At 48.6% G+C, this 20,297-nt stretch overlaps 1 protein-coding gene and 2 long non-coding RNA genes across 3 annotated transcripts; all 3 read left to right on the top strand.

The window, feature by feature from the left end:
• The first annotated feature begins 1,096 nt into the window (after positions 1-1,096).
• Positions 1,097-1,981, top strand: LOC135326451 (uncharacterized). The gene is made up of 3 exons (XR_010386841.1): positions 1,097-1,134; positions 1,449-1,556; positions 1,897-1,981. It is a non-coding gene; the product is annotated as an uncharacterized LOC135326451 (long non-coding RNA).
• Positions 1,982-2,002: 21 nt separating this feature from the next.
• Positions 2,003-14,830, top strand: LOC135326468 (maestro heat-like repeat-containing protein family member 2B). The gene is made up of 21 exons (XM_064504337.1): positions 2,003-2,016; positions 2,184-2,306; positions 2,834-2,986; positions 3,801-3,923; positions 4,287-4,366; positions 4,851-4,983; positions 5,130-5,222; positions 5,712-5,816; positions 6,185-6,308; positions 7,070-7,173; positions 7,765-7,917; positions 8,943-9,097; positions 9,360-9,522; positions 9,832-10,025; positions 11,332-11,469; positions 11,666-11,777; positions 11,968-12,114; positions 12,420-12,602; positions 13,689-13,847; positions 14,340-14,462; positions 14,711-14,830. The coding sequence occupies exons 3-21, from the start codon at positions 2,876-2,878 to the stop codon at positions 14,828-14,830; spliced, it is 2,520 nt and encodes an 839-aa protein (XP_064360407.1). The 5' UTR covers positions 2,003-2,016; positions 2,184-2,306; positions 2,834-2,875.
• Positions 14,831-14,939: 109 nt separating this feature from the next.
• Positions 14,940-16,090, top strand: LOC135326450 (uncharacterized). The gene is made up of 2 exons (XR_010386840.1): positions 14,940-15,287; positions 15,841-16,090. It is a non-coding gene; the product is annotated as an uncharacterized LOC135326450 (long non-coding RNA).
• The last annotated feature ends 4,207 nt before the right edge of the window (positions 16,091-20,297 follow it).

Raw genomic sequence — 20,297 nt, 5'->3', positions numbered from 1 at the left:
AGGGAGGAACAAGCCTGCTGGAGGGCGTCTTGCCCTCCAAGGACTGCCTGGGCATTCCCAGTGTGGACCTCTCGAATAGCAAGGACGCGCCATTCCTCAGGGAGGCAGTGCAAAAAGAGAAGCAGTTCTGCTGTGTGCTGCCTGCCATGGCACCTGCAAAGCCCCTCTCCTTTCTCAGACAAACTGCTGTTCCTCTGTCAGGCTGGAGCTCTAATTCTCTCTCCTTCCCTCTTCCAGGTGCTTGCTTGCTCTCCTTATGAAGGAGGTGGCCATGGAGCTGTTGCCCTGCAGCTGCTGAAGACCCTTCACAGGGCAATTCACAGAGCGGTGGGGATTCCCTGGATGGCCCAGATCCCTTCCTTGCTGCAGTACCTTGAAGGTAAAGTGTCCGCTGGGAGGGGATTGATTTGAAGAGGACAGAAGGGAAGTCAGGAAAAGGCAGGTCCCCAGAGTGCCTGAGGACAACGGAGCCCTTGAGTGTCTTAAAGCTGTCTTGTTCTTCATCCCTCCCAGTTCCAGGGAGCTGGAACTGACAGCTGAGAGAAGTAATGCTCCTGAAATAATCTGATCCCTGTGTGGGCTTTAGCCTGGCATATTGCATCAGAATGGCAGGCTCTGGCAGCATCCTCCCACCCTTGCTTGGACAGTGTTTGTGAGTGGTTACATTCCCCCTTGAGGAGATTTTGTGGCACTGCCCTCTCCTTGGAAGCTCAGAGTCACCAGTCGAGTCCAGCTTGGCAGTGGCAGTTCTCTCTTGCACTAAGCTCCAGCTGGTTGTGAAAGGCCCTTCTGCCTCATTTTTCTTCCTGTGAGGAAATAGACAGCTGCTTTGACCAGCAGTCAGTATTCCCCAGCGTTGATTCCATGGTCCTGAACAAATGGGACTTGGACATACCTTATGCATTTGGACTCACAAAGGGGCTGGTGGAGTAGCTGCCTTTGAGCCCTGACAGAACAGGTACATTCTGGGAGCTGGTAGCCTGGGAATGCTGGACTTTTTGCTTCCAAAGGAGACGTGTGGATGCTTCTTTTGGGCTCACTGTAATCAGATGACCTGCTGTTGTGTCCTCTTGTTTCCCAGGAAAAGATGAGAGCTCCCTGGACTATGCAGAATGGGAGTGCCGTCTGCTGCAGGTACAGAGTTCTTTTATGACAGCTGGGAGGTGGGGTCTTGGCAGTGAGGTTTTGGGCAAGCCTGTCCTCTCCCAGAACTTGGGCCTGTTGTCCTAAAAGCGCCACTGCCTCTTTCTCTATAGTTTCCTGAGACCCAGAAGGATCTTAGCTGCATATTGGAAGAAGGGTCTGGGGCAGATTAAAGGGGTGGGAAGGGAAGATGGATTATCCGTAGTGTGAGCTGTCCCCAGACACCTTCTTGTTACACTGGAATGAGAGAAAGACCTTGACAAAACCTGAGGAAGCATTTGCTTCACTTTTTGTTTTCTCCATAGTTCCTGAGAACATCTCTGGAAGCCATAAAGAATGAGACCTGGAATATGAAGCTGAATGGCGAGTTAACTCAGCAGATGGCCCACTATCCAAACTTTTCCAAGGAGAAGGTTGGTCCTCTGCTAAGACTTGGTCTTTACTTTTCTTCCTTGAGAGGTTTGGTGGCAGAGCCACAGGATGCTTCTCTCCCTGCATGGTTTTTTTCAATACAGTTGCTTTTCACTGCTTCCTATTCTCAGCCCTACATAATGTCTTTTTTTTTTTTCTTCCTTTAATTCTCTGTATAGAGCTGGTAACTGGATTGGGCCAAGAAATGGGCTGTTTTTGTAGTCTTGGTGCCTTGGCTGTCTCTTGGTCCTTGAGATGGGGTGGTAGCTGGGTGTTCCGCTTCTCCAGTGATGACAGGTTGCTGTGTTAGCAACCTCTTCGCGCTGGCCTCTTCTCTTTCAGAATTTCCTCTATAAGGCTGTGGGGGGAGCACTGGCAGCGTCTCAGAACATCAGCTACATTGAAGAACAGCTGCAGAGCTACTTGGAAAGACTCAGACGTCTGGAACCTTCTGAGAGAGAGGTGGGTGCTCTCTATCCCTGCGCTCTCCAGTTTTCCCTCGGCAGCTTGGATCTCGTTGCCTGACTTGGAGCTTTTTCCTGCTGATTCCCTCAGGCAATATGCTTGAAAGCTTGAAAGGGATGAATGTGTGGGATGGAAACAGACTCACTCTTTCCCTTGTGTTGCAGGGACCGATTTCGGTGTTAGCATCCTCTGCTGAGGGCCACTTCGACCTGGCCTTGAAGACAGTCCACGACTTTGCTGCTGCTGGGGAGAATAGGAGACTTCCTAGGGTCTTCACCCTCCAGAAGGTAAGGGAAGCAGGTTTTCTCTGTTGTCTTGGCTTTCTTTGCTTGTGTAAGAACTGCCGGAAGCCTGTAGCCAGGAGTTCTGGTGCTTCAGGCGTCTTCAGGACAGATCCCATTACAAAGTCATGGATCAAAATTCCCCAGCAGTGGCAACAAACAGCAACTGGCCATTGGAACAGTGTTGGGTGTGGTTTCAGTTCAGCTGGCAAATGGAAATGAGGGATGGTCAATGGGCAGTGCTCAAACTCCTGGTGCTGTCAAGGAAGGAGGTTCTGCACTTCAGCCCTCCTTTGCCTAAGAGTTCCAGCTCTTAGACACAAGAGAGGGAGACAGTGGGAGGGAGAACAGCTCTCTCCCAGAGAGTTAACGGAGGCATTGAAGAGTTACTTGGTGAAATGTTTTGAGAAGTGTGGATGAAAAAGGCAAGCTCGTACCTGTTTGGAGGCAGTTTCTCAGCTAGAAGCAAAGGGGAAGTCTAAGGTAAAATGAAGAGGCTCGACTGAATCCTCCTGACTTTCCCAATTTTCCAGGAGCACCAGAAGGAGAACGGAGCAAAGACAGCTGCTGCTGTCATGCTCATCTACAGTAAAATAGCACTCCATGCACCCAAGCAGCAGCTTCTTGCCCGGGTCGAGACGGACATTGTAGAGAACATCCTGTGCCAGTACAGAACCAGCCCTCAGGTAGGAGCTGTGAATGCTCGGTGTCGGGACAATTAGTCTAGAGCTAGCTCCCGCCCTCCTCTGAACCGGAGCTTACTGGGACAGAGCATCTGTTTGGAAAGATCTGCTCTCAACAAGAGTCCTGGATCTCCAGTTCCAAACCTGCCACTCTATCCCTTTGACATATATCCCCGTGTCATTGCTGGTGTTCTTTGAGTTTTGGGGGACTTGTCTGAGATGTCAGAGACCCGAAGCACAAGCAGTATCCCAGGTCCAGTTCTAGCCGTTGCTCCCCATGCAGGGGACAGAGGGCTCCAGATGAGTCTCTGCAGCCTCGTAGTGTTGGCGGTAATCTGAACTGCTGCCGTCTTTCGCATACTAGTGTTTTCTGTTTCCCCGACTCTCACTCTTTCTCCTTGCACCTTGCAGGCACCGGGCATCACTTTCCCAGCCCCAGTAAATGCTCCCTGAATGAGCCTTGCTCCTTGCCCTTCTCCCATTTCCAGTTTCCGTTGTTCCAGATTTGCTTTCCCCACTGCCTTGGGCCAGAGTCCAGGGGGCTCTCTTTTGGGTAGGAAGCTGGGGAAAGCTCCTTTCTGCTTCCAGGTAGTCCATGTCTTCCTAGGATCCCAGGAGAGATCTCCTTCCACTGAAATAAGACCCAGAGGCCCTTCCCCCTAGGCTCCTGGAGGATGCAGTTTCTTCCCTCCGCAGCACTTTGAGAGTAGCTTTGGCCCTTGGGTTGATCTTTTGGCCCTCCTGTTAATCTTTTGGCCTTTGGTCCTTTGAACAGCTCCTCATCTATGTCACCTTTTTTTTCTTTCCTGGTCCTCAGGACACAGAACTCAAGCTGGCCCTAATCCAGAGTGTCACAGAAGTCAGCTGCGCCCTTCAAGGCGTTGGCACCTGTGAGAACTTCAGCTTTGCTTCGAAGAGGGTGCTGCTGGAGCTTGTGCTGGTGAGTGACATGGAATGAGAGAGGCTGTCCTGCAGAAGAGTTTGTGCACTGAGAGGGGTTTCCTCAGAGAGGCACTGTTCTCTGTGGGCTGAGAAAGGCCTTGGGCAAACTTGGGAGTGTCCGAGGCCTAGGCACCAGCACACTAGGGTCCCTTGTGCTGCCAGCTTGTGGGTGATCCCTGGGAAGAGCAGTGGGTCTGTCCTCTCTGGAGCTGCGGTCTTCCGGCAGTTCTGGGAGAAACCTGCATGGAGGCTGTCTGTGTTAGCCACAGCGCGGAAGAAGAATCTGCTCTTCTTGCTGAGGCAAGGCCCTCTTCTTTCCTGCCCTCTGACCTCTGTGTACCTGTCTCTCTGTGACCTGCAGGACTTCATGAAGCAGGAGCCCCTGGATTGCGTGGCTTCTCCCGTTCGCTACAGGGCAATTCTTGCGGTGGAGCACTTGAGGTAGGGCTTTTCCTCCTGTGTGCTGGGTTTTCCTCCGCATGTCACAGAGGAGCTGATTGAAGCTTCACAGTTGACCTGAGTGTGGGGTGAGAAGCTGCCTTTGGTGTGGGGTGAGGTGATGGTCCCCGTTTTGTATGATCCTGGAAGATGTGATGCGGTACAGATCCTGGAGCCCAGTGTTGGAGAGAGATGGCCTGAGGCTGTAGATTGGAGAAGTGTGGAACAGAGAGTGGTCTGGGCTGCAGAAAGGCTGCTGGCTGGCTGGCTGGCTGGCTGGCTGGGGGAAGAGAGCTCCCGGCTCTCTGTACGCTGGGAGTCTGATGGGCAAGAATCCATGGGAGTTGGCGGAAGTGCTCCCTCTTCATGGAACAGCAGTGTTGGGAACTGGGGCTCCAGCTTCAGATGAACTCTAGCTGCCACTGGACCCCCTCTGGCAAAGAGTAGCAAGTGTCCTTTCTGAACTCTTTCTTTTGTCTTCTGCCAGCAAGATCAAGCCATCTCTGACCCAGAAGGAAAACTGTCATCTTCTTCAGGAGTGCTTCCGAAGCCTATTTCCCCTTCCTCCCCTTGAGCAGACAAAAGAAGGGGAGGCAGCAGATGATGCTGAGCATGCAGAGGTAGCTGTCAATCCCCCTCTGCTGCTCTGCATGTTCAGAGCTGCACCTTATCATGCACTGAATGCTGGCAGAGCTGAGGCTCTGGACTCTGGCTGAGTTCTGAGGCTCTCTGATTTCAGCTACCACTCCTTCTCTCTTGCTTTTAGGCTCTCTATACACGATCCCTGGAAGCTCTTGCTCGCCTCATGACAAGTCTTGAGGAAGAGCTGACCTTGTCATGGCTCAAGGAAACCTTTCACGTGAGTAGCAAAGAGGAGAAAGGGAAACTCTCTTTTGTCAAGAGGAGAGCCAAGGATGGAGGGCCTCACGCTTTAGGGGATCATCTGAGAATAGGAGATGCTCTGGAGGCAGGTGCAAGGCATGCAATTCTTCCCTGGAGGTGGAGAAAACTATGGCCCGTCGTGGCTGTAGGAGTTGTGTTATTGGTTGTCAGGGCATGTTGCAATGGGAGCTGTTGCCAAGATGGCCATGGTGGACGGATACAAGGCACTCCCAATCTTTGCTGATGAGTGAGTGCTGTGTGCAAGTATCAGATACACTAATATAAGAAGCCTTCAGTGTTTGTGTACCTCACAGCGGTGATGAATTCCCATGGAGGCCAATGTATCCTTAGTGTGGTTCCTGGGGGAAGAAAAGGTGGGAGACTGTAAAGGAGTGTGTGTGTGTGTGTGTGAGTGTGTGTGCGTGCAAACGATGCATGCCCTGATCTAGCTGTGGTCTTCCAACAGCTCCTAGAGGCCTGGCTCCGTTCTGGGAAAGAGTGGGAGAGAGAGAGGGCCCTTTATGCCTGCACTCATCTGCTAAAGACTTACACCGAGAGACTGGAGGATGCTGTGAGTATTGACTCCCTCTTCCCAAAACTCTTTGGGAGTGCTTGTGGGTTCAGCTGGAGTCTCTCGGGGAACCAAGACGAGGGCAGCCCTGGCGAGCCAGGAGGCCCTGCAGGTCTTCTCTGCAGCTCTGCCCTAACCTCAGCACCCATCTGCCACCAAGACAGCATTGCTCCTTAAGCCCTTCTGCTTCCCTGGCAGGGAGGTTTGCTCAGAGCTGTGCTCTGGGTTGCTAATCTCCTGGGAGGATAAAGCTGAGCTTCTGTCGATCCAGATGCCCTGCTGTGGGTCAGGAGTCAGTGTCAGAAGGAGAAGGTTGAAGGGCCACTCCTGCAGCCTGAGAACTTTCTTCTTTCTTTGATTTCTACCAGAGAGAAAACTCTTCTGAGCAGTTTGGCTCCATGATTGGAGTGCTGGGGCCTCTCAGCTGTGACTCCCTGGCCACATCACGCCAGCGGGCAGTCGACTGTATCAGCTGCCTTCTCTCAACACAAGGTGAGAAGAACAGTCATTGCTTCCCACTTCCTTCCGCCTGCTCTTCCCTCTCTTCCCTGTCTGGCAGCAGAGGCAATGTGCAGGGAGGGGGCTCCATTGCCAGAGGAGAAGAGTAATGGACAGCAGACTGCTGGTTTCTTGCATCCAGACCTTGGTCATTCTTTTCCCTCCTGGCCATAGCACAAGGGAGGCCTGGGAAAGTTCTCTGAGCAGCCCTGCCTCAGGGGCACTTCTGGGTGCTGTGGAGAATGAGAGCCCTCCCACATTTCTGTCTCAGGGCAGCACTCTCAGGCACCAAGGATTAGAGGACAGCACTTTCTAGCTTTGTAGAGACAAAGTAATGATCCCAGTTGAGAAATTGTTTAGAAGGGAGTTGTACACCTGGGCTTCTGGAGTGGACTTTGGTCAGCATCACCTGTCCACACTGATGAATCTATGGAGACCCTCCTCCCAGTCAGAGGATAGGTGTGACCTGTGCTTGCACATGGGATGGAGGGGCTGAGAAAAAGAGGAGCCATAGTTGAGGACAATAGGTATAGTCTGAAAACTGCTGTAGGAGAAGGAGAGTGTTTTTTCTGACTGGCATAGAGCAGAATCTGATGGCCTGACTCGTAAAATGCTGCACCCAGAGTTCAGAAGGGTCCTGCACTACCCCTGTGGAATTCCCTACCACCATTTGGTGATTCCTTGATCAATGGCTGTGGACTGGGGGTTCATTTTCAGAAAATGTGCCTATCCTTTCCCACCTGTGTTTCTTTTAGGCAAGGTTATGCACACAAGGGAAGTGGATCTGAATCACTTCTGTGAGGAGCTGATGGCCGCAGATGTGGATTCGCTGCTGAGGACCTCTTCCAAAATCGCAAAGGTTACTGACTCCAAAGCCAGAGCTGTGGCTACCTGGTGGCTCAGCTCCCATCACTTTTCTCTTCTTTACTTCCAAGATTTCTCTCCCCTTTCAGAGTGGCCTATAGCAATGGGGCCTCTGTTGTTAGCAAGTAGTAAGAGGGTTTTGAAGCATAACAATATCTAGCGTTCCCACTGGGGAAAGAAGTAGACTCCATGAAGTTTCTATGAGTTTGTGTGTTTGTTTTCATCCATCCACACCCAAACACTCTCCATCTGGGGAAAGTGAGCTGTTGAAGCAAAGCAGGGAAGTTCCTTAGCCCGATGGCTTTCTCTTTATTTTAACATGTATTAGCTTGCCAGCTCTTGAGAGTTATTTTAAGAACATAAGTTGTGTAGGCAAGCAACCGACCTCATGGAAGAGCCTTCCAACTCTATGAGCTTCATAAATCAAAAGAAGAAGTTGTATGTGCAATTGGAATACAAAGCACCTGCCACCTTCAGGATTAGCTAATGGCTGAACTGAGAAGCTGCTCAAGTTTTCTTGTCCTTTGCTTGTAAGAGAGGAAGCAGACTTCTGATGTTGTTTCTCCTGTTTCTCATTTCTCTCCAGGTTGCATGCAAATCCTTTTGCTCAGAGCAGGCAAGAGGCTTTCTGAAGGCTGTCCTGGGCAGCATGCTGTCCTTCAGCCCCACTTGTGCTCGGGCAGCAGGCGAGTGGATGCTCATCTTCCTGAAGGAATGTGGAAGAGAAATGTTGCTGGAGGTAAAACACCCCTTGTTTATCTTTAGAGTTGGAACTTTGACACTGAGCTGCTGCACTACCCCTTGTCTAGCTGCTGTGGTCTGCAGAAATGCATCTTGCATGCAGAGCCAAGAATGTCTTGTTTATCCAGCTGAAGTCCTGGCAACCTAATCCAAGAGCTACTGTGCATCTGGTACCAGCAATACAAACCCTTCTGGAGCAAAGTCTCCAACTGTTCCAGACACAGTGCCAAGAAGGAGCAAATCTGATAGACACAATTTAGTAGAGCCCCCCCCTTTCTCTGGTCTGTGCTGCGTCTCGGGGTCCACTGGTGAACGGTGCCAGCCATCTTTTCTCCTGGGCTCTGTTCCTTTCATACGTGGTCAGCAGATCGCTTGGTGTCTGTCCTGTGGGGAAAAAGAGCAGACAGATAGTGTCTTGATGGCTGTCATCCACAGGAGAAGTGAGTAGTTTTGCTCTGTGCAGGCTACGGCCACAGTTTCTGGCGGTGAAAGGATCTGCCAAATGTCTTCCTCCAGAGCAAAGTTGTTCCCTCTGGGGAAGGTGTTAAATCTATGAGAAATGAGGAGGCTGGAGGCAAGGACAAGTATCCCTGGAGAGCTGGTTCCTCCAGGAAGGACCTGAAGGCCCTTGTGCAGGCACTGCATGGTATCTTCGGAAGGTGTGAAGAATGTGTTAGGTCTTGATGTTGCCTTATTTCAAGCACATAGTTAGAAGCGTTCAGACTGCTCTGGGTGAAACGTTAAAATGTCTTTTGTGTGCATGAGAAGAGAAGCTGAAAACAGAAGGGAGCCAAGGCATGTGCAATGACAGCACATCTGTGTGCGTGAGAGGGCAAGGAGCACACTTAGACCCAAAAGAAAACCCTCCACTGTGTGGAGTGGTAGGGCTGAAGTTTAGGGTGAGATCTTGACAAATGGTCAAGGAAGCAGGACTTGCTCATGTGCTGAAGAATTGGTCTGGCTTTAAGGGAAGCCCTAGGAAAGGCCTAAAACAACCTGCTGTTCTTTCCTTGTCCCTTCCAGGTGCCAGAAATCCTGACAATCCTTTACGATCATCTGCCAGCTGCTCAGCAGGGCAGCCTGAAGGAGTTCCTCTTTGAGGCAGTGTCTGTCCTGGGCTGCTATCACCCTGAGGCAGTAACCAACAGCCTCCTCCAGAGACACCTGCCCATGGACAGGTAGGTTCCCCTCCCCTCTCCTTCCACTTCAGGAGCCCAGAGACGCCACAGCCTGGCGGCACTAGAGGGGACTCTGTTCAGCAGCCAGTTGTCTCTTTCCCCGAGGAGAAAAGTCCGACTGTTGCCAGAGCATGTGCTTGTGACTTGCCAGGGACTGGGGCTGCTAAAGCTCCGCGCTGGGAGGGGGGGAGTATTTAACCTGCCTTTGAGGGGCTGCAGGCCCAACAGTACACGCGATCACGGGTAAACTGTTCACCTGCAGTGATACCGTGGAGCTGTGGAGGACTCTTGGCAGAGGCATCTTTGCAATTGAAATGCTCCAGTTGCTAATGGGCAAACTGGAGAGCGCTGAAGACACCCCCGCCAGAAGCAACTGCCTCGATGAGGAAGGGAGCGACAATCTGGCTGCGCTGGAGCCTCTCATGGTATGTGAAGTGACATTTCTGCCCCTCTTTGGCTGAGGATCCCGTGGAATGAAAGCGAGGGGTTGGACATCCTCCTGGTACACAGGCACTTGTAAATCCACATGCAGAAGCCTCACAGTGTGCTTTGCTGGGTCATTCTCATTTTGATCACTGTGAGAAGCTGTGAGAGCTTGTTGTTGCCCATCCACAAGCTTGTGGCAGAAGTCAGAGCTCCAGAGGAGAGCAGCCAGGCAGGCGGGCAGGCAGGTGGGGTAAGTGGTGGCAAAAGCTCTTCCTTTCCAAGTGGTTTGTGACGGCATTTCTTCATAGGTAACCTGTGCCCTCTGTGAGCTGGTGTATTCCCTGGAGCCCCGGGAAAGTGTGTCTCTCCTGCTGCCACGGCTGTTTCCAATGCTGCTGAAACAAATCAGCAACACTCTTGGAAAGGAGCTGCCTTCATCTGCAGGAAGAGTTGAAGACGAGCCAGTCCTTGTGGCAAGTGGTGAAGGCAGCAGTCCTTGCAGGTAATGAGCAAAACGGGCAGAGATGAAGGATGCAGCTTTAGCTCACCTCACCAAGCCAGTCTTTGTCTATGTCTGTCTCCTCTCTCTGCGTTCTTGTCAGGCTTTGCTCCACTTTCTTAAAAAGCCTGTGAGTTGTCTCTTGTGCCCTAGCATGAGCTCAATATGCTTTTGAAAAAGTAGGCTGGTGGGAGCTAGTCTGAAGAAAATCTTGTGTGGCCCTGGTGAGGAAAAGCTACAGCAGAAATGAAGGCGGAACTGGCCCTCTCAGCACAGCTAAAATTCGCCTATTGGTTTACTCTGTGTCATGCACAGGGAATTCTGCTGTTTCATCTATTTCTTTGGGCTTGGTTTTTGTCTACTTTGTTATTAGTCTTCCCTGGGCATCCTTGGATGATTTTATTCCCCTTTGGAGGTGCTTCTGAATCAAAAGTCTCAGTTATTCAATGATTGGGGTTTGATGAAAGCAGGAACATTCCTGCCTCACCAGACATGAGTGGAGACAGCTCCCTGGCCTTCAGCTGAGTCGACCCGTTTGTCAGCACTGGAGGATATGGCAGGACATCCTTCTGGTCCTTCCAGTCTTATAGCCTTGAAGGTAGCTGTTCTTCCTATGAGAGAGGCTTCTGTGCTCCATGGACAAGATTTCTGCTGTCACCATGTTTAATCCTTTCCTTAGGAAACCAGAACTGAATTTCTCTTTGTCCAGACAGTGGCCACAGCAGGTTTCCAAACATCGCTTGGGGTGCTGTTTGTTTTTCTCTCTCTCTTTTTTTTCTTTTTGGTGTATGAACCCTGAGAGACTTTGCTTATATGAATGATAGAGAACAAAGTACCTCTTGGCCTTGCAAGGGCGACTGTCCCCTCAAGCTGTGCTGGGCCTCCTCTTCTACCATTACTAGTCTGTTTGGGGAACCCACAAGTGGTGATGCAGCGACAGCATGGTGATTCCTGCCCACTGCAATTCATTTCCCCAGCTCGGAGGACCTTGTTGTGCATCTTTTGCATAAATGGTACTCTGGTACTGCAGAAGACCCCTCAGGTTCTAGCATCAAAGAAGTTGAGGCTTCCGGGTTTTCCCCTGTGTTCAGTGAGTTTGGGGGCATCAAAGCGAGTGATCATGCCAGTTTCCTTTTAGCCTGATGCCCTTTGGGATTATGAAGTGTGCTTTCAGGGGGTGCTTTGAGTATTACTCGCTGGGGCTTGGAAGAAGTTAATGAGTGCCTCTGAAAGTGGCTGAGCTTCCTCAGTGATCCTGACACAGTCTCAAGTGCTCCGATTCTGACATATGTATATTCTTTTCAATCAGGCTTTCCATCAAAGCATTAGATACTGTGCTCTGCAAGTGCATCAGTGAGAAATGCATGGGGATTCTCCGGAAGCAGAACACATGGGCTTTTCTTGAAAATCCCCGGACATACCATGAGGGCATGTGTCTGCTGACTAGGTAAGAGCCTTGTGGAGGCCTTCTCTCCTTCTTGGGGGTGACTGTAAGCCAGAAACGGTCTGGATGGGAACCTCTCCAGCATATCTGCCTGGGGAGGCTGTCCTGAGTTGCCAAAGAAGACCGTCTGCATCACAGCAGCTGACTGTTGGAACCTCATACTCTGTCGCCTTCTTGTCTTCTTGTGTTGTGTGTGCAGTGTTCTCCTCCAAACTGATGTGGTCACGGTGACCACCATACGTGCTGTCTTGCCATGGCTGGACTCGCCATCAGCAAACCTGAGGATCATGGCAGCATCTTTCTTTGCTGAGGTAAGACAGAAGGTGGAAAAGGAAGGCTTGAGAGCAGTTGTCTTTGCAAGCTGCTGTCTCGGCCATCTCTTTCTCCAGGAAGATCCTAGCAGAAAGTATCCCAGCCATGCTGGAATCCATGAACAGTTACGCATGTGCCATGAGTGCTCAGGATCAATCTAATGCTAATGGTCATGGTGCTCTTTCCTAGCTGATGAAGGCGCCAATGCTTCAGAAGTGGAAGCTACTTCAGCCTGTCCGCCGTGCATTGGTGGACAAATCCCTGGATGCCAGCAGCACTGTGCGCCGGATGGCAGTGAGGGGCCTGGGCAATCTGGCCAGTGGAGCACCTGAGAAGGTGAGCATGAGCTTGCACTCACTACAGAAAGCTCCTAACCAGACAGGTCCTGGTAAAGAGCTGCACAAGGCTTACAGAAGCTGGACCAACCACAACAGGGAAATTCTGGTGTGTCTTAAGACCATGCTCCATTCTCCGACATCACTCTGGCTTCAAAGGTGCAACTGGAGACAGAGTGTGTAGCCTTGGGCTAAGGTGTGCTCTGGACTGGTTTCTTGCCAATTCTGTTCTTGGGAGAAATGGTAAAGAACTTCTGCTGTAGGCATGAATGGTGAGGAGCTCTTGTGTGCCTTCTGCTTTGACAGCTGAGAAAGCACAAGAAGGCCATTCTGAAGGCGTTAATGAGGGCCATCAAGGACGTCACCTCTTCTGAGATCGTGGGCGAGAGTTTGTCAGCTCTGGCGAAAGTGGTGGCAGAGCTGGGAGAGAAGGACATTGGAGTCACCTTTAAAGAAATCGCCCTTTATACCAAGACTTTCTTTGATGTCGTAAGTGAACGAGCAGTAGGTAACTCTTGTTTGAGTAGTCTGTGAGATCATCTGAAAGGTATGATGTGAGCAAGCACAGATGAGGACTGTTTGGGTTCAGGGAAGAAGCCTCATTCCTAGAAAAGCCTGAAGAGAAACTGATGAGACTTGGGATGATGTCTGCTGATTCCTAGCTCCATAGCGAGCTAATCACCTTTGGATTGCCCTTGGGAAGGAGTGAAGAAAGGCTGGACACTGAGGGAGGACGTCACCTCCCTTCACAGTAGTTCTCCATGTCTGGTCTAGCCCTCACAGGTTCTTTCATTGTCAATGGAGAGGAAGAGGGGTGTTGAGGGTCTCCTTTGCCTAGCTCTGTACCCTGGGTCTTTTCAGCATCTACCCTGGAAAGGAGGGCTTGCGCCTTGGACTGCCTCTTCCTCTCCATGGCCTCTACAGTCTGGAAGACTTGCTTAGATGCTCCTCGCAAATGGCGGGAGTTCACTTGCTCTGACATGAGAGGTGCCCATGCTGTGGTATGACAGACCACAACAGAGTCTTCAGAGCCGGAGTTCTTCCACAGAGCAGTACCAACTGGAATCAAGTATTCCATTTTGTAGAGCCTTTTGAATCTGAGGGTTTTTTTTTCTTTTTCTGAGGGAAATGGAAACTGACTGTTTACAACTCCCTTACAGGCCACCTGGAGGGCTGTCTCTGTGTGAAAGCCCTGAAGCCTTAGGAACGTGTGAGGCTGCCAGGTGGCTCTGAGTCTGGGAACTTTGGAGTCCAAGAGCTTCTAGGTTTTTAGCTCTCTGTCAGGTGCCAGTAAAGTGTTTGAGGACCTCGGAGACCAAAAGCCTAAGTGCCCAGTAGCTCAGGAGGCACGGTCCTGAGAAGCTGAGCAATGGACAAGGAAAGACTCAGCATAAGGCAACCCTTTCTTGATGCCAAATGGTGTCTTTCAAAGAAATGGATTCTCTTGATCCTCTGGCCTTGGACAAACTGCCTAGAACCATTGCTCAGGATATGGGCTCAGCATTTGGCTGGCCAGGAGATGTTTGTTTTGGGGTCCTAGGCAGCAACTTGGTGACTGGGGTTTCCTGATTGCAGGACGAGGCAGTCCTTCGTTCCTCAGCCTTCACCTTGTATGGAGTCCTGGCCTCCTCTGCCAAGAGGAAATGGAAATCTTTTCTCGGCAAAGAAATTACAACTTCTACGTGGACCAGAATTATGCTCCATCTTCAGGACCCAGATCCAGAAGTTTGCAATGTAAGAGCCACCTTTCACTTCTTTCTTCATGAGGAGGGTGCTACATGGTAACAGCAGAGCAATACTGGCCTTCCTGATAATGTCTCTGCATGGAAAGACAACCTCAAACTCTTCCAACAGCATTTTCTGTTTGAGGTGCAGGACAGTCTTCCCAGACTCCGCAGTGCTCAGGCCTCCAAGCCTTTGCTGACCATGTCCCTTCTGATCTCCCCTGCTTCCTGAGATCCGGGGCTTCTCCCAAGGGCACATCAGTTAACAGCTATCGTGCGGCGACAGCTCTCAGGCACCGATACTCTCTCTGGAGTGCCACATACCAGGCCAGGGGAACGATGGCTGCTGTTGCAATCCCTCCCCTCTCCTTTCTATAAATGGCGTTGAGTGAAACATCCCCCCCTCTTGAAAGAGAACAGCAGGGCTCAGCTCAATGAGGTCCCTTGAAAGGCACCTCGCTGGTCCTGGGGAGGGCTGAGCTGGGGCAACTCTCCTTTTCAGGCCTGTCGAAGCACTTTCCTGCTCTGCACTCCATTCCTGGGCCTGCAGAAGCTGCAAACCCAAGTTGCTCTGAACACCGAGAAGAGTGCAGAAGAGCTCCAGGAAGCTGTCTGCAGTCACCTGGTGAGTAAGCTGTGGCCCAGGGTGAGACTGCCTGGTGGCAGTGACTTTCCCTGGCTCAGAGACCTGGAGCATGGAGCGGCCTTCTGGGAAGTGGTAGGGTGGGAACTAGCATGGCAATGATGGGAACTGTCAGTCCCTTGCAGCCTCCGTCTCTTTCCTTCCTCTCCTAGTTCATCTGCCCTCTTTGCCAAGGGTCAATGGCAGGGCCTTTTCAGCCAAAGAACTCCTGTTTCTCTGTTTTCTACCAGGCCAGAGACATGCCAGAGCTTCTGCAAAGCGTCTATGACACCCTCCAGACCTACTTCTGGAGCTCGTGTTGGGGGATGCGGACTGCAGCCATCCAATTAGCTGGTAAGAGACAAAGCTGATATTCTCTTCTGCTGCTCCCTGCAAGAGACAGCAAAGGACAATCTCCACTTTCTCTGCAGTGGCACCAGGGACAGTCACCTGCCTTAGGAGGGTGGCAGCAGGAGGAATTAGTTACAGGCTGTAAAGGGGCTGAAGTCTCTAGCAAAGGCACAGTGGAATTAGTGCTCCACATTAGGCTTGGCCCCTGGCGCACACAGTTGCTCAGCTCTGCCTCCTGCTTCTGCCCAGGAACTTTAAAGCGGGAGGGACCCTTCTGGTTTGGTATTTCTAGCTTTCCCCTGCTCCCCAAAGCCTATCATCCATTGTCCAAGACCAGGAAGCGACTAGATTGGGAATTAGGGCTACCACAGGAAGTGCCTTGATGTTTACTTATTTGCATTGTGCGACTAGGTGTTATCCTGGAAAACGCAGACAGCCAGTGGCTGAGAGAGCACAGTACGAGTTTTCTGAGCACAGGTAGGTTACAGTTGCCCTTCCTGCATTCCATGGAAAGATGTCACCACCTTCCACTGCCCAACGCTGCCCCTTCTCTCTGGTGTCGTGCCCCAATACTCATCCTGGGTATGACTTTATGTCAGCTGCACATGGCCTCCGTGCTCTTGCATCCCCAGAGAGAGAAGCTCCTGATAAACTCTGAATGTCTTTTGGGTAACCGCTGGGAAAAGTCAGGCTCTTGAGAAACTAAGCTTTTGCACACATTCGGCCAAATGGCTGAAGTAGAAGAAGCCTCCTGGCCACTTAGAGGGAGATGGAAGACTCCTGATGGAGGAAGCTTTGGTGCCAGGAGAGAGCTTCTCTCGCTGACTATGTGCAGAAGGCCAAGGGTTTGCAGTGACAGTGTGCAAAGCAGACCACTCATCTCCCACCCTTCCCTCCCTCTCCCAGGTCTGAGCCCAGGGAAAGCTGCCCAGCTTTCTCGAGTGGTGCTCGCTCAGAGAGTCAGGGACGGCACGACCGTTCGGTCCTGGGCTTTGGCAGTCATTTAGGAATCTGCCTGTGTCATTTTCAGCTCTCCACTTGTTCCACGGAGACGAGCATCCCAGTGTGCAGCAGGCAGCAGCTCAAGTCCTCAGAGACAACTGGGTGGAGCTCAGGAATCTTCGGAGCAACTAGGAGGTCCTCCAAAAACATCTTTGAGTGCAGAAAGTGAGCAGCGGGAAGGCAAGACAGGCAAGGCAAGAGCAGGCAGTCCACAGAGTGTTACCACGGAGCCAGTGCAATCAGCTGACTGAAATAAAACATTGCCTATTGAACAGAAATCCACGAGGTGCTTCCTTGGGGTGGAGGGCCTCTTGACAAGCCACTGGCCAAAGCAGGGCTGTTGTGTGCGTGGCCCAGCTGTGCTGGCAGTGTGCTTGAGCTGTGTCTGTATGGGGGGGAGCTGGAGAGGGCTGTGCGTCTGGAGCTGACCTTGAACACCGTGAGGTGGGCGAGTGATTCCAGAGCATATTTGTCTGTGGGGGGGGACTGCGTTCTGGCCAGATGGGGATTCGCTTTCTGGAGTCTGGAGTAGCAGCCTCTGGCCATTCCTGTGTGTTTTGGCTCTGCTTTTTACAGCCCCAGCCGTGTGGAAGTAAGGACTGACTGGAAGACCTTCTCCTCTCTGGTGCCCCTCCTTAGCCATGTAGAAAGCTCAGCAGAGGCCCACCAGTACTTCCAGCACCCAAGCCTCTGTTCAGAGGGTACTTGTGTGTGTCGCACACGCAGGAGTCCTGTACTCCTCACCAAGCAAATGCCAGTCAGTAGAAAGAATGTGAGACAGCAGAGTACTGCTAGGGCTGTCTTTGAACGGTCGGGTCCTGCGGCTTTCAATGCAAAGCGATCTTCACAAAAGGGCAGAGAAAGAACAGGCCGTTCAAGAGGCTGCTTCTGAGTTTCTTTCAATTCCTATTTAAGCATAGCAGTCTAAATGATAATTGCTGCTAAGTTGCTTAGAGGCTTATCTGAAGCCAAAGCTGTAGAGATGCTTTTTAAAGAAAGTAAGCAAACTGTTGTTGTGATAGAAAAGCCATATCCAGTAAACAAAGTAATGGTGTGTAGAGAAATCAATACAGTTTTAGGTGTGCAAATTCTTCACGACAGCTTTCAGTTTGATTCTTCTAACAGAAGCAATTGATCCATTATTTTTTAGTGCAACATTTCACCAGAAATTGTTTAACTATATTCCACCTACCTGGGAAGCCATATGCTGAAATTTCCCAAAATCTCAAATAGCAAGCCAGAAAAATGATCTTTCATTATGATCTATACCTCAAATACTCTATGTCCTTTTGTGATAATCAAGTAACTAACCTATAAGTTGAAATGTACATGATTAAAGACATACTTTTTGAGTAGAAAGAGCAGAAAGTCGTCCATCTCCTTCTTAAAATTCATTACTGTCCAGATACGACTGAAGAATTTTCAAAATCTCTCATCTTCAGAAGTATCTGAGAAGTTGCATGTGATCAGATTTTGATTAACATTTTCAATGTTTATTCTGTAGTTAATAGGGCCAACAATCATTTTATAATAATCTAACAGTTCCAGCACTGTCCCAAGGCATTGGAAATCTAGACTTTCACCAGGTTGCTGAGGATATTCACCCAAGTTCCTCAAATTTGGGAGAGTACCCTAAGCACAAGGGTGAAAACATTGTTCAGTTTTCCCATTGAAAATGCACAAAAATGCACCACTGTATAGCCAAGACCATAAGAGAAGGTAAGAGAGATCAGGCATTTATCTGAACAAGGGCTTTCCTGAGAATTTCTGACCTTATTGCTAGATTATTCCTATTTTATCCAGTACTGTTTAATATAAAATTGCATGAACAGTGCTTGGAACCATGCTACCTGATTTTCGTAGTCTGTATTTCACAGCTGATGACCACAGACTACTTATTAGACATTTCAGTGCTGAAATTAGGCAGCTAATTTGGTCAGATTTTGTTTTTTCTCTTAAGAGATTTCCATAGGTTATGTGGTTCTTAGTGACTGGCATAGGGTTCTTCCTTGTTAACAGTCTTATTCTCCTGGATACAAAGACTAGCAGAATATCACTGTGTTTCATACAAGAAATATTTACAGTTCAGTGACAAGTGAATTTAATCTTCATAGGCCACAGTCTCAACTCTAATAGGCATAAGCACCGCAGTTAATTGTTATTACAATCACTGTAAAATTAATCTGAAAAGCTCTAATCTATAAATTACAAAAGAAAAAAGAAACCCTGAAAAATGCTACCTGAAACCTCTCAGATTCCAACACTGGGCAGCTCAGAAGCTTATCTAATGCAACAACAGAAAAATAAGAAACTCCTTCAATCCCCCCCACCAACACATTCTCCTGCGGAGATCAACACTGACCATGATCTAATGAAAAATATTTTCAATAAATACCTCTGAAGGAGTACATCGTGTTCCTTACATTTAATAGATGAACAAAAGGCTGAAAATTTCTTAGAGCAAAGCTGTTCAAAACACAGCGATGGGGTCCACAACTTATGTAGTTCTGCATAGTATCACCGTATAAGAACAGAGTTTTGATAGCAGTATCTAGTACAGAAATAGCCTTTTAACTCAATTATTCACTCCAATTATTAGGAAGAAAGGGTTTTTGTTTGTTGTTGGGGGGGGAAGGGAATTCAGTGGGGAAAAAAAAAGACAGAACAAGTTATGTTTGATAATTTGGGAGGAATTAAGGCTTTTTGAATCATGAAGTTCTCTGTGATTGCTAGCATGAATTAATAAATATATGTATAAATAAACACAAACAAATCTGTATTATGTTGGATTAAATGCTAGAAGGATATTTGCATGTGTCTTGGTCCATACAGTTCATTCTTGTCAGTAGGTCCCATTATATTAGTAAATGATTTTTATGTAGTACAAAATGAAATACCATTTCTTACTTTATTCCCTGGTTACACATTATTTGGGAAGGGAAAGATAAGAATGGTTCTGACAAAACATCTTTTTGTTGTGGTGGGACTGATGTAAATGAAATCTGTGGTACATCAGTACGTCTAGTTAATTAATGCTACGAATCATGATAAATTTTTGTTTATTTCATGCTCTGTTAACGTAAAGCAAAAGTAGCAGAAATGAGCTTTCCTCCTGTGTCAGAGAAGCAAAATTTAACCATGAATGCATGAATCCCCCAGGAACTAGCAAGAGCTCAAATTTTAAGTGCAGTAGGAGTCATGCTGCTTAATTCTGAAAGCAGCATATAATTCTATTGGTTTTGGTTGATACACGGTACCAATGATGAATATCTCTGGAAAAAAAAAAATCGTTTGTATTCTAACACATATACTTTGCTATATAGGTACACGTTAATAACTGCATATGTTGATTCATATAACAGCTCTTAAAAATGTATAGAAAAAATGTGTTCTCATTATAAAAAGTTGTTGGGAGAATAAAATAGATGAATCTCATGAAATCATGAAGATTAAAGGTGGAGAACTATTACATCAGAAATATCACCATCATGGAACTTTAAGAGCCTACAAAATCTGTGAACAATATGGTGGAAAACATTTTTCTTTCAGTTCAATTAAAGATATGATGTCTTTAATAGTAAATGCAATTTAAAATACAGATTTCCTTGGAGAGATGTTTATATAAGCTACTTACATTTCAGGATTTCTCTCTCGTAAACTCTTATCTTCACAGAAAATTACTTGCATAAGGAATAAGTCATCACTAAAATCAAATAAAAATGCCATCTATTTTGGCCCCTGTGATGCTATTAGTCCACTGAAAGTTAAAGCCTACAGGTCTCTAAAGAAATTATTGTTCACTTCTGGTTAATCATTGCTTCCAGTAAGGATTTATTTCAATTTATTTTATGTATTTATTTCACCAAAGCGTAAGGGGCCATTTAATTACCTCTAAAGACTGTGTCTTTTTCTTGCATCAGAACAATCATCGGTTGTTTGCTCTGCCCTGATCTTATAATCGGATCATCACACCAGAAAAGCAGCCTCTGCCAGCTGCGACCAGGACTTTCAGAAATTACACCACTGACAGCCCTCTCCTGCTACTGTGAAAATTACATTTACCTGCAGTGCTGAAGCGCTAGAGTCATCTAACTAAATTTGTGTTTTACAATGTAGCTGTCTGCAGCTGAGCCAGTTAACCTTTGCTTACTGAACAGGCATTGGAAAAAACACTGTGTAAAACAGTGTAACTCACCTTGTTCTGTCCAAAAAACATATGAAATACATCAAATGAATCTAGAAGTAACGATTTCTTTCTATGAAAGGAATACAGTGTGACTGTGATAGGTGTAGATGTCTACACACAGGCACCTAAAGTTTAAATGGGACCCAGCCCATAGCCTTACTCTAAGGTTGTGGTGGAACTAGAGACGGCAAATGGGCTGACTCTGCTGAACTTACTGACTAATATAAACTTATTTCCCATAGAGCATCCTGACAGTTTAAACAAAGTTGCTTCAAAATGATCTTTTATGTTGTCCTGCA

Source organism: Dromaius novaehollandiae, unplaced genomic scaffold (genome assembly GCF_036370855.1).
Source record: "Dromaius novaehollandiae isolate bDroNov1 unplaced genomic scaffold, bDroNov1.hap1 HAP1_SCAFFOLD_64, whole genome shotgun sequence".
Classification (NCBI taxonomy): domain Eukaryota; kingdom Metazoa; phylum Chordata; class Aves; order Casuariiformes; family Dromaiidae; genus Dromaius; species Dromaius novaehollandiae.
The sequence above is the reverse complement of the archived record's forward strand: the minus strand, read 5'-3'. Positions and strand labels throughout refer to the sequence as shown.